At 40.8% G+C, this 14,050-nt stretch overlaps 1 protein-coding gene across 13 annotated transcripts in view; it reads left to right on the top strand.

The window, feature by feature from the left end:
• EYA1 (EYA transcriptional coactivator and phosphatase 1) overlaps window positions 1–14,050 on the top strand; it is a 281,949-nt gene that overhangs the window by 156,040 nt on the left and 111,859 nt on the right. For 9 of the 13 annotated variants that reach the window (XM_081117344.1, XM_081117347.1, XM_081117341.1 and 6 more), the window contains one exon: window positions 9,081–9,158. The exons of the other annotated variants lie outside the window; for them this stretch is intronic. In XM_081117344.1, coding sequence (XP_080973470.1) covers window positions 9,081–9,158 — 78 coding nt within the window. The remainder of the gene's footprint in view (window positions 1–9,080; window positions 9,159–14,050) is intronic. 13 annotated transcript variants of the gene reach the window in all.

The raw sequence follows: 14,050 nt of genomic DNA, 5'->3' as shown, positions 1-14,050 counted from the left end.
ATCTGGCAGCAAATTCAAGGGTAGATTGGATTGGGAAGAGATGAGCAGCACCATGGAGTCTCATGTAATCTACCCAAATTTTACGTGTTAGGAACCTGAGCTAGTTGTGGCAAGAATGAGCATTGTAAAAAAAGGTACTTGGACTTGCAAGAGATATTTCAAAGGAGCGGTCATCATTTACCACATATCATATCTTTTACCAAAAAAAAAAAAAAAAAAAAATAGCTAGTCTAGACCTCTACAGCCAGTCGCTGCGCAGTGCTACTCCAACATGCTACACTTCTGTGAACGACCAGTTTCAGAATTGACTAGCATTTCTCGTTGGCCATGTATACCCTTAAGTTCAAGTTTAGTCTATACTTGTTGATTTGGTTTTCATAAGGTTGGACCAGGTGTACTATTTTGAAGAGCTCAATATTTTTCTACCCTCTTTTAAGATAAAGAGGAAGACTTGAACTTTAAAATTTGGGAGTGATACAGTAACATGCCAGTAACATGGATGCCTCGTTTTCCAAATGGGTACTGGCCAAAGGAAAAACATTTGGTTTATGGATATATAAACTTTTAGATAAAGAAGTTATAGTTAATTGGCTACTTATATTTATTATTTTAATTGTATGTTTTAAAAACAAGATATATAAATTTAGGAATATTGCTCTTTTCCACTTTCCTATTTCATATAATTTTATTCACCCTCTTCACATGCCTTTGGTATCCTTTGCCCCTTTTTGAGTCATTTAACATATTTATTAAAACATACATTTCCAGTTCTGCCTCATGGTTTGAGACAATACTCATTAAATCTGGAATAATACGGAAATCGCGTCCAAACTATAGCATAACATTACAATGGCTGTGCTTTTCTTTTGTCTTAGAGGTTTATATTTATTACCTGTACAGCATAATCATGTGCATTCTGGTTTTTTCATGGGTTCTTTTGGGGCTTATTTACAGCAATATTTAATATTTGCATTTGGGTGGTCATGCCTATGAATTATTATTAAAGCTCTAATTTATTTACCTCTCCTTTTGCTGATTTAGGCAGAGTTCTCTCTAAACATATAGAAATCTCAATGATTGATTTTACTGTATGATAATGGGTCTTCTCTAAAGAGTATTTTGTTCAAAATGACATAATAAATGTGTTATGTCTTTTATGCGAGAGACTTTACAAGAACCTGCACATAAGTTGACTGGGTGATAATTTGGGAGGAATAAAACATTATCTTATATTTGAATATATACACTTTTTTATTTTAAATTTCCTTTTCAGTTATGATTTATATTCAATATTATCCTGTATTAATTCCAGGTATACAGCATAGTGGTTAGACAATCATATACTTTACAAAGTGGTACCCCCAATATTTCAAGTACTCACCTGGCACCATATGTAGTTATTACAATATTATTGACTGTATTCCCTGTGCTGTACTTTATATCCCCATGACTGTTTTGTAACTGCCAGTTTGTAGGTCTTAATCCCTTCACCCTTTTCACCCAGCTCCCCAACTTCCCTCCCGTCTGGCAACCATCAGTCTGTTCTCTGTACCTATGAGTCTGTTTCTATATTCTTTGTTTGCTTATTTTGTTCTTTAGATTCCACAGATAAGTGAGAACATATGATATTTGTCTTTCTCTGTCTGACTTACTTCACTTAACATAATACTCTCTAAGTTCATCTATGCTGTCAGAAATGGTAAGATTTTATTCTTTTTTATGGCCAAGTAGTATTCCATGGTGTAAATGTACCACAGCTTTTTCCCCACTGTCTTTTGAAGGGCACCGGGGTTGCTTCCATATCTCGGCTATTGTAAATAAGACTGCAGTGAACGTAGGGGTGCATATATTCTTTCAAATTACTGTTTGGGGATTCTTTGAATATACACCCAGAAGTAAAATCGCTGAGTCAGAAGGCAGACCCATTTTTAATTTTTTGAGGAAACTCCATACTGTTTCCACTGGCTGCACCAGTCTGCATTCCCACCAGCAGTGCACGAGGGTTCCCTCTTCTCCAGGTCCTCGCCAACACTTGTTGTTTGTCGATTTATTGATGACAGCTATTCTGACAGGTGTGAGATGCAGTTTCATTGTGTTTTTAATTTGCGTTTCTCTGACGATTAGTGACATTGAGCATCTACAGTTTTTAATTGCGCTATGCAATGTACCCAAGGGTGTGAAGTCAGTTGCAAACTGTTTTTTCAGTCAGTTGTATATTTTACCTTCATCTGTCCCCTCAATGGTTATTGAGTTCCAACACTGAGTTAAACCTTGTGCTGCGTTCTATTGGCATCTAAAACGGTGATGTTCCACCCGTGAAGAAATTTATAGGATATTAAAATGCATAAGACTATGAATTGTTAAATGAGGTAGAACAGGATATATGTTCTAAAGGAGATGAAAAACTGAGATTTAAGTAGCTCAGGGAGAAGAAAATTCACCCCTGAGTAGTAGATCAGGCAGGACTTCACGAAGCAGGTGGACTTTGGTTGGGCCTTGAAGGAACTGTAGGATTTACTCAGATGGAAATTTTTGTAGAACATTTAGTGCCAGAGAGAAAGGCACTGGCAATACTGTGGATTTGAGGAAGCGTTAAAACATCTTGGTCAGCCAATTTGGTATTAATGTCGACTGTACGTATAGGGACATGTGGTTCTTTATGTGTAAAATGGGATGATAGTGTCACACAGGAAAGGCAGGACAATTAGGTGTGATGGTGTATTTTATAATACTCTTGTATTCTTATAAGTTACTGGTTGTTATACAAAGATAAAATGTGTGATGGAAGAATTGGAAAGTGAAACAAACAAAAAAAGAAAAGAAAAAAGGTTGGTGTTGGAGGGCCTTAAAATCATGATTAAGGAATGGTAACAATTCAGGAGCAAATTGAGAGCCTACTGAAGACCTCCGAGCCAGGAGTGACTCACTCAGATCTTGGCTATGGAAAGATAAATATCTCTGCTTACAGTAGAGAGATTAGCGGCTGAAAGGCAAATTTCCCAGCTTTAAAAGAGAAGAGGTATAAGGTAATTAAGATAGTGACTGTGAAGTTAGAAAGAAGATTGTTGTGAAAGATTAGGATGGTAGAAACTATAGACTTGGTAATAGGGTGTGAAGAAAGGGGAGCCGAGGTAAACCCAGTGAAAAGAAAACGTTCCCTCTAGGTGACGTGGCCATTGCAGAGGGATAAAATGGGGCAGGTTGAGTTTGATTGCATCATTGGGATTTGGGGATTGGTTCCCATGGAAAAGATGTGCATGTGGATAGAGATTTGGGGGTCAGCTAAATGAAGCTCATTTTTTAAAATGTGTGGCCAGGAAAGAAATGATTATGAGAGAAAATTCAAACAGGTAAGAGGGAGGTGGAATTATAGAACCACAGAGAAAGGAAGAAAACCCAGAGAAATACATATACAAGGAAAAAGAGAAATATTGCTGAGTTGTATTGATCAATGATGATAAAAGTGTCAGAGAAAGGCTCATTACAGAAGAATTAAGGAAAATGAGGACTGAGAAAAGTTTGAATTAGGGAAGTCTTTTTAGTAAACTAGTAGCTATCAAGGAACGATGCAAAGGATTGCAGAGAGTAGATAAGAATTTGAAACATATTTTTAGGAAACTTGGTGATGAAAGAAGGGAGAGAAATATTATGGTGGAGAGAAGATTTTTAAAAATTAGGGAAGACCTGTCCATTTTTGTAGATAGAAGGGAAGTAGGCTCTTGAGATGGGATGATCAAGGATGTTGAGAGACTGCAGGATGTAGTAATGAGTATTGTTGCAAAGAAATGTGGAAATGGCCGCAAGAATAAAGGTGTCAAGGTTAACCGTGCTAAAGGCAAAGTGACCTTCACTGAGATTAATCAGTGGGAAACTGAAAATTGTTGCAGGAGGATAATTGAAAGTTTAATGTAGCTTCAACCTTCTTTATAAAATAAACTTTGGTTCAGGGACTTGAAAGTGGAAAAGATTCAGCGGAAGCTGTCTCAGGCACAAGAAATGGAGAAGGGGGTTGTCAAGCAACAGGGTAACTCAAAAGGATATAGAAGCATGAATTTTAGTCAAGTTGGTCATTGTGCGAATTGTGGCCTCTTCTCCCATGCTCAACCATCCAGAACAGCAGCGGAGGGGTGAATGGCCAAAGACTGCCAGTCCTGGGATGAGAGCTTGGCAAAATGGGTGCTTGGAAAAGTGAAACGTCACAGGATCCTAGGGCAGGAGCTCTGGGTTCCAGACTGAGCTGGTTCAGAAGAACAAATAAGGGTTTGGAAAGATAGGATGTTCTGATGGGAACGTCTGAACGAAATGAGCAAATGAAAAACCTAAAAGGTGACATTTCTTGGCAGTAATGCAATTCTAGACAGTGGTGTTACTGAACCATTTAATAACCAAAGTGGAATGAAGGTACATCTCACTGAGACAGAAGAGATGAAGGGATCATAAAGAATGGTAGAGGGATGCTGAACTGAGTTTTTGAAGTCCTTGAGCATTACAGTGGGAAATGAAACAGAGAGGAAGACCAAGCGTGTGCCCCAAAGACAAGCTGTCCTGTTAGAGTTTGAAGAAAAGTTAGGAGAGGAGCTTAATACTACTTGGAGGGCATCTGCTGCTCACCCAGGCTGGTGCATTCCTGGGTAAGTTCTTCATAACAATTAGGATGGCTCCCAGTTCAGCTGGTAGAGTTGCCCTTTGGGGTGAACTTGCTTTAACTGTCCTCCTAATACGTGGTGAGAAATAACTAATCACATGACTGAATACGTGATCCTCTGATGAGCCTGTCATCTTCCTGAAGATTATGTATATGACCACAGCATTCAGAGTATAACCAGGTGTTGCTTCTTGAGCACAGTCATGGTGTGATGGGTTAGTTGAAAGGTCTTTGCAGCTAATGCTACCTGCTCCAATGGTCTGATAGGTCTGTCCTCATTTAAGCTTATGTGAAGGAAGATAGGTGTCTCTTTTCATGGAACAGTTACAGAAAGAATACTGATTGTAATGACCAAGGTATAAGTTTTCTCAATCGTGATTTAGTCCTGCCTTCTTACGTGACATCCAGGTTACCTTGATTTGAATGAGGCTCTGCTGAGGCAATGGCCTCATGGTTGATGGTAGACAAGTCACTTAACTTGGAGTTCTTCTAATTTGCTTTTCAAAAGTAAGCTTAACTCTACTGCAAATGTTATAATAGATTTAGCCCCCATGAGAAACACTTTGATTTCTAATTAAAGAGACACTATAATGATAGAGTGACTATGAAAGCATGGCCTCTGGACCTAGGACAGTGCTAAATGATTGATAAGCATTTATCTTTTTTATCCCCTGAGTATATTACAGACGAGGAAGCTGAGGCATGCAGATGTTGAATGACTTTTCCAGGTTTACACTGTTAATAGCAAAGCTAGATTGAAATTCAGATGATAATTCCAAAGCTGATGCTTTAAACTCTTTCTTTGCCAGGAGAAGGCCTTCAGTGCAGCAGAAATAGAATACCTCTACTGCCTCTGAGGACGGTCATTATAACAGTTTCAACGTCTGCCTCAGACCAGGTTCTTGACATACATTTTTATAGCTTATGCATTCCTGTAACGTAGGTATCACTTAAAAATTTTTATACATGAGATAATTAAGGTTGAAGAGATCAAATATGTTTCAGAAAGTCTTATAGCAAGTAACTGGATTCTTTGAGTCCAGAACCAAAGCTCCAAGGCATTGATGGATGGAAGTTTAGGCACCTCTGGAGAGTCCTGCTGCTCAGTACAGCTCGGGCCTAGAGTGCACGGCCGAGTGAAGGAATTGGAGGGATCAGAGATATTAAAGGGGCAAAGGAGAATTCTGAAGCATCAGATGGCAACTTGGGGTCGTAGAAAAAAATAGACTCTTGATGGGGGCAATAGAGAATAAAAAATGCTGTTTTCTAATAGACCTAAGTCATGTAAGGAAAGAGATAAAAGGGTCCTATAGTTATTTAGAGGAGAACAGATTGTTCATAGATTTTTTTTTTCTTTTCAGATAGGTGGTTTAGAAACGGGATAATTGTCCACAGATGTGACAGTAGCTTAAATCTCTAAGAGACAAAAAAAAAAAGTTCAATATGCGGTGTTTTAAAATTCAGAGCCTTGGGGCAGTGCTCCGTTCTATCATCTGCAGCATACTGGTAACCTTGGTGGCGCTAGCAAGCGGGACGGCAAAGTTTTGGTGGCTGGGGATTATTCTTGTCTTTTTAACTTTCCGGTGGGTGTCTGCTTGGCAACAACCAAACCAGAAGTGGTCTCTGTGCACTTGGCTCTTATTCGGAAGCTGCTCTGCATCACAGTGAATCAGCAGTCTGTTAGCAGCGGTCCCTGGCGAGCGAGTGTTCTCTTGCGGCGCCTGATAGCATCACCACCGCCCGGGCAGCCACCTTATGGGCGCCCTCCTCTCTCCAACAGTGAGCCTTTGACAATCGGCTTCATTAGGAGAAGGGAGTCTTTATTCCTTAGTGTATGGATGGGCGTGCTTGAACAATGGCAGAAAGGCGATGTACTTGGGGCCTGAAAGCAAAGTATCCTCTCCTTCCCTTCCTATTCTTTCTGCCCATTTTTAATGGAATTTCAAGTATAATCAAGTGTCTCTTGGGAGTGAAAGCTGCATTGGATTAAGCCAATCATATGGGGTGTAGCTGGGATAGGCTTTAGGGGGCAGGAGTCTTTGTTTTGGTGTATAGTCTGGCTTTCACTAGGGATTTTATGGTCCAATCTACAGAATCGTAGGCCTTAGATTTGGCAAAGGCTTAGAAGTAATGAGGGCCAACAGGCCGCTCCGTGGAAAATCCCCCCTTCACCTTCTGTCGCAGACAGCTCAGCGTCGGGCCCAGGCCTGCCATCCGGTGCCTGGCCTGGCCTGTGAGCACCCCAGTGCGGCGAGGACCGCCCCGCAAGCTCTGTGACCCACGGAGGAGTCTGCGATTGGAGACGTTAGAGCTGCGTGGTGTCACCAGATGGAGCTGGTTATGATTATGCCTCATCAAGACCGAGGCATGGCATCTCATTCTCCTTGCTTTGTTATAGAGCAGCTCTCATTATTGGGAAGTGCTACTTATTGCCATTTCTTCAAGCCTTGGAACCAAAAACATCCCAAATTAAATCCCGTTTCTGTCCCTTCCTCTGTGACTTTGGGCACATTTCCTAGCCCCTCTGGTTTTAATTTTTGGCATGTGAAACAAGAAAATATCTAACTAGGGAGTTTGTAAGTTGTGCTCTGACACCTACTTGTAGAACTGTTTGAGAGGATTAATCATGACGTCAGTAAAGAATCTGACACATAGTAGGTGTTTTACACAACTGTACTCTGCAGGGCTCATTTTCATCTTTTGAGAGGCTTGTGGTATGTGAGTCTGAGCTCAGAATTCCAGTGGTCATCTGTCCAGGACAGAGTGAAACAGAGCTGTTGCTTTATATGTACATTGTAGGAGTTTATATACAGCATTGTATGAGTTCTTTTTAAGGAAGGTAAGACAGGATGGGGACAACTGTGCGGAAAACTTAGGAACTGTGCACCAGCAGAGGCAGACCTGCTTCCCCAAATCTATAGCCGCACAATGGTTGCAAAGAGCAAGATCATTAGGTTGCCTGGAGGCGTGAAGACAGAAGGGAAATGCAGGCTTATGTCAGAATTTATTAGCCTCAACTAAGACTTCTAACCCCAAACAAGTGGTGGAAAAGTGAAAACTTCAGTTACACTATTGTTTGGTCTTCATTAAAACAAGCAGTTGGAGTGATTCCTGCTAGTCTCGCTGGTTTTATTTTTCAATTTTGTTTAGAAACAGTCTAAATAATTAATTTTTTTGAAAGTGACTATCTGCTGCAACTATTTATAATGCCTATTTTAAAACTACTCAGTATGCATTAGTTATCATTTCAAAGGCCCCGGGGATGAATGAATCCTTAGTCTGATGTCTACAAGAGATTGGCAATGTCCAGGGAAGGAACAGCTACATTTTCTCTACTATCTTTTCCTATTTCAGAATGTGTTTAGTTTGTGAGAAAAGCCTCCCCTAATATTCTTGTTAGGGCTTTCATCTAGGAAAGCAAATTATTGATTTTTAGGTAGCTCCTAAAATATTATTGTACTCTTTCTGAAAACCTATTGATGGGGACATATAACTTCCATAAAGTAGGCCAGGCAAATTCTGATATAGCACTTCATTAGGAAAGATGCTAATGCTGTCTCTTTATTCTAAAATAGCCTAAAACTAGGGGAAATGACTAATGTTCTGTGGTGGTCTGGCCTACCTGTTGGATAGGGGTGCAGTGATACCATCACTTTATGAGTAGAATGGGTTGCTTAGAGAACCTATAGGATAAATGTTAAGGTTTTTATTTTACAGCCTTAGGAACTTTATCAAAGGTCATATATGTTTGCCACAAACTGACTGCTATTGGTATTATTTGAAATGGAAAACATTTCTGCTTCACTTACACTTAGTGTGCTTTTGATACTAAATGTTCCTTAGATACTGACGAATTGGCCACCAGATATGCCTGGGTGGTAATAATACTTCATCAAATGGAGCACTCTGTTTCTTAGCCATGCTGGATAACTGAGAAAGTGTGCGTGCGTGTGTGTGTGTGTGTGTGTACTTGTGCACACATACACCTGTCCTTGAGCACCATGAAAACCTTCTGGCAGTATTTCCCACTTCTTCAAGTCTTTTTATTCTATCATTTGACTCTGCTTGGCCAAATAGCTACAAACCCATTGTAACTTCACATCCCCGTTATGCAAATTTTGAGTTAAGTTATTTATTAATAAGCAGTTCAATAAATATGTAAGGAAACAATGCATTTAACTACTTTTAGTTTAAGGCATTTCTTTTAAAGGGTAACTTTTCCAACAGATTACTTCCTTAGGGAGAAGATATTTAACATGCCAATGTTGTTTAAAAAGATTCTATTAGGAATATTAATATGAATTATATTTAAATACAAAAAGACTATTTTGAAAATAATTTCCTATGTAACTATTTTGAATGTTATATCTCTTCTACAATATCTTTACAGATAACTATTAATTGGATATATGATATATGTTGTTTATTTTTGTAGTTAAAACAGAGCCAATGAGCAGCAGTGAAATAGTTTCAACAACAGCAGACGGGTCTTTAGACAATTTCTCAGGTTCAGGTAAGGAATCAGCATTAGATTTTTCCATTAATACAGAACATTATTTTCCAAGTTTATTTATATATACAAATACGTATATGCATGTGTGTATATGCATGGTATGGTGTATATATAATGTTACCTATATCATATAAATAATATAGCTTTTCTCAGAGTGACATATTTGCAATTCTGATGTTTTTATTTAGTATGATAAAGTGTTTGCTGGAAATGTTGGTATCCTGTAAAGGAGATAAAATCAAAAGGGATTTTGTTCATTTTCTTTCTTCTATAAATGATCTTATTATGTTAATGGCTCTTCCCTTTTTGTCTCATTTGTATGATTTTCCAATCATGAAAATTTAAGTAGGTGAAAGTTGGCCTCTGATACCCCCTAAGCAGACGTACAGGCCATTCTTCTAAGCAAACTGTCATGTCAATTATAGCTCTAAATTAGATTTGTAAAGCAGCTTTAAATCCTCAGGTTAGTTTTAAATTTTTCACATTAAAAAAAGTCTGCCTGCAACACACAAAATATCCAAATTTCATATCTGTGATAGTGAAATTGCTGATAAGAAAGTGATGGTGATAATAAAGTAACTGTGAGGATATGATTATATATTTGCCAAATTACCCAACTTACACTATTTCAATTAAAAATTATTTCTATCAGAAGTAATTCTTAAGTGTTTAACCATTTTCGTATTGTCTGCTGTACTTATAAAACTTCCCAAAGGGAAATGCTATACTTTCATAAATCGTGATTAATTTAACCTAGCTTTCAGGATCATTTATTTAATATACACCACAATTAAAAGTAGTTATATGTAGATATAAAATAAAATGGAAATGCAAAACTTTTATACTAATCATACGAGCACCCATCAGTTATCTTTAAAAAAAAAAAAAAAAAGATTTTTTATTGATCATTTTAGAGAGAGAGGAAGGGAGAAGGAGAGAGAAACATTGATGTGAGAGTGAAAAATCAGTTGTCTGTCTTCTGCATGCCCCCTACCCCACAACCTGGGGAATGTGCCCTGACTAGGAATTGAACCAGCAACCTTTTGGTGCATGGAATGATGCCCAACCAACTGAGCCACATTGGCCAGGGGCCATTAGTTCTTCTGTAAGACACTTACTGGAATTTGGCTTATGCCAGATGATGTGCTTTGTGCTATTATGGATTCAAAGATGTATGAGAATGGTCCTGGCTTGGGGTTTAAGGGGCTGAACAAATGATCAGACCATCACAGCCCATTTGATAATGGCAGAGGGAAGCCAGGCCTCCCCCCCCCCCCCCCCCCAAGAATACGAGGAAGACCGGGTTGGGATGGTGTGGTCAGGGAAGGTTTCCTGGAGGAGATACCCGTACTCAGCCTTTAAAAATGAGTAGGAATACAGGGGTCAGCCCCCCCATGTTCTATGAAGGGAAGAGACAGCCCCTACTCCCACTTATATGAAGGAAAGGGTCAGCCCTCCACCCCTAGTCTAGGAAGGAAGGAGTCAGGGTGGAGGCATGGAGACTTTCTCAGCTGATTTTTTTTTTTAAAGGTAGGAATAAAGCACACATGGACCTGGGGAGGGGCAGCTGGAGCATTCTGTGGGAGGAGACCTGGGCACAGAGTCTTGGCCCGTGGAGGAGCTGCTGATAGTTCAGCATTTGGGGTGTGCATGCCAGGGAGCAGTACGGGGCCTGCTGCAGACTGTGTGGGACTAGGAGTCTCGAGAGGCATGAGTGCGCTGCGTGGCGTGTGTGTTTTGTGCTGAGTGCAGTGGGAGGCATCATAGGAAGGTGTTGCGTGATCATGGTCACATACAGAATCCTGACTGCAGCTGAGTGGAGGGGAGGTTGGGGAACTGAAGTGGAGATACTCGTTTTATATATATATAAATATATATATGTGTGTGTGTGTGTATTTGCGTTAATTTGGGCAAGAAATACTGAAGAGCTGAGGTCAGGTGGTGGCAATGAGTGTACGAAGGTGACAGATGAACATGTATTATGAAATAGAATTTATGGTCATAGCGACCAATGAGCATGGGGAATGGGTGAGGTAGAGAGAGAAATTCAGAGTGAGGGTATGTAAGAGGAGATGACTGAGAAAGAAGGGTGGTGCCTTCAATTTTGGGTGTGTTAATTGTGAGATAACGTCCGCCTGAAGAAGTGGGAACTCGGGAAAGATCTGGAATGGAAATTGTGAAAGTGTACAGGGTTGAAGACAGAACCCAGGGGAAACATGTATAAGAAATGGGCAGGGCCCGGCTGGGTATGGCTCAGCAGTTGAGCGTCGACCTAGGATCCAGGCGATCAGGGTTCGATTCCTGGTCAGGGCACATGCCCACAGGTTGTGGGCTCGATCAATGGCTCTCTCATCATTGATGTTTCTATCTCTCCCTCTCCTTTCCTCTCTCTGAAATCAATAAAGATATATTTTAAAAAAAAAGAAATGGGGAGGGAGTTGAATGAAAACAGAGGTGACTGGGGAAGAAAGAAGAGTGTTGAACTTGAAGTGAAAGTGGGGAATGATTTCAGGAAAGCACTGTCTATATGATAGGTTCACATACAGTGATTAAAAATAGGTTTTTTAAAAAACTTAATGACTTGGGGAAATGTTAACTATATTAAGTGAAAAGGCAGAGTACAAGTAGTGTATTCAGTATATTCACAGTTTTCTTTCTTTTTAAAAAGGGCATTCATATATGTATGTATATATGTGTTCCTGTGTGTATGTATATAAAAATTAATGATGGCTCTCTCTGGATGGTGGAATATAATTTGAATTTTGTTCCTTCTTTGTTTTTTTCAAAAAGATTTTTTCCCAATGCATATGTATAATATACTTTTAAAAAGTAATGATTTTAAAGAACAAGTTGAAAAATACATACTGTAGAGAGAGTTTTTTGAAAGTATAGGTAATAGTCCTGCATCATTTTTTCTGTTATTGATAACTGGACTATGACAAAGGAATTCCTAGGTTTTAAGAAATATACACCAAAGTGTTATTAAAAGGACATCATGTTATAACTCCAAAAAATGTGAGATATACATTGTATACATACACACATGTATAGAGAAAAAGAGAACAGAAGGCAGAACTAATATGATAAAATGTCAGCATTTGGGGAATTTGGGTGAAGGATAGTGGAAGTTCTTTTCCTTTTCTTGCACCTTTTCGCAAGTGTCAAATGATGTCACACTGAAAAATTGAAAACTGAGAAGCGGGTTGGGCCTGCGCAGCTTCGGTGGGTGGCGGACGTCAGGTCCCTGTGAGCCCACGGCCCAGGGGCGGCGTCTCTGGGCCTCCAGCACAGCTCCCGGCGGACAGCATGTGCTCCTGTTTGCTGATGGGTGTTTTAACGAACGAGCGGAGAAAGTGGGCACAGGGGAGAGAAAATGCCTGTCCAGTCCATTCGGTGAAAGGCGGCGAGAAGGCGGTCATCGGAAAGAGGGCTGAGGGTGGCATGGGGAAGGTCGGGGCTTTTGCTGCCCACACAGACTTTCCGGAGGCAGGGGGATAGTCGGCGGAGGGCAGCCCCTGCTGGGACCGCAGTGGCTTAATCCCAAACCGAAGTGACTCAGCCTGGAGAAGGGGTAACTGTTCACGGAACATCAGGAAAGAGGCAATGGAGAGTCATGCAGATGAGTCTGAAGCGGGGGAGGCGGCAATAAATTGAGGGAGCTTCTGCCTGAGTTCTCTGCTCAAACCCTCCAGGGGCTCCCGTCCCCCTCTTAGTAAAAGCCAAGTTCTTACAGCCGCCTACGAGCTACATCAGACCACCCTGCTGCCTCCCCGGCTTTGTGCGTTCCTCCAGCGTGCCAGTGGGTATGGGGAGGTGGCAGATGTGCTTCCAGTCAGGGCCTTTGCAGTGGCAGTGCCCCCGGCTGGACTGGCCGCCTTGCCACCCTTAAGCCTGTGCTCAGCTCTCACCGTCTCGGCGAGCCCGCCCGACTGCCCCGGTCATGCTGGAAAACTCACCACAGACTTCCAGTCTCTGATGCGCTGAGCCTCCGCCACCCCGCCACGTAACGCTTAGACCCTTTCGCCAGCTGTGTCGCTCACCTGTGTATGAGGTTTATGTTGGCCTCTCACCCCCACCAAAATGTAGGCTTGTGAGGGCAGGGACTTTGCTCTGTTCCATTCATTTGTATCCCCAACACCTGAAACAGTACTTGGCACTCAGATATTTGCTAGGGGAAATAGGGAATACATGAATGAATGAATGAATGAATGAATGAATGAGTGAATGAGTGAATGAGTGAATACTCCTACTTTTTCCTCTGACTCAAAATGAGAGTAGTAATGGGTTTGTGAGCTTGAAGAGATGGAGACGATTGAAATAAATGCTGTGAGACTGGGGAGGCACAAGGCTGCTTTGGAACATAAAAGGACTGACAGTAGAGCCGAAAGTCCAAACAAAGGTGAACAGATGAAACTCCTGAGTGTGCACCCTTTATGGCAGAGCGATATTTCTCTACAAGGCTTAGCCGCCCGGAGAAGACATTTGTCTTGATCCAGGGTTGAGGATTTTCCAGGTCCGGCATGGAAGAACATGGAAAAAGAGAGAATTAAAATGATCAGTAAAAGAATGATTTAAAGTAATTATTCATGAATCCAGGAGAGGTCAAAATAATGCAAAGGTAGGGATAATAAATTGCAAGAAGATAAGGGTGTCAGGGGTCCTGCATCTCTTGATGAGGTTGGAGAACAGGTGAGATGGGACCAAAGGAATGAAACATTCTGGAAAGAGAGGATGTTCCTTCCTTAATCTCAAAACCCAGTGAGGCCTCCAGCACATGCTGCTTGTTTGTTCTCTGTACATCCCTTCCTCAGCCTTTGTCACTGCTTTTAAAATTAGTTTTCACTATCGTGCCTCCTACTAAACTGTAGCCCTGTGAGAACAGGGATTCTGTT

This window comes from Miniopterus schreibersii (genome assembly GCF_964146895.1).
Source record: "Miniopterus schreibersii genome assembly, chromosome: 17".
NCBI classification, from domain to species: Eukaryota; Metazoa; Chordata; class Mammalia; order Chiroptera; family Miniopteridae; genus Miniopterus; species Miniopterus schreibersii.
Note: the sequence above shows the minus strand (reverse complement) of the source record. Positions and strands in the feature narration are given on the sequence as shown.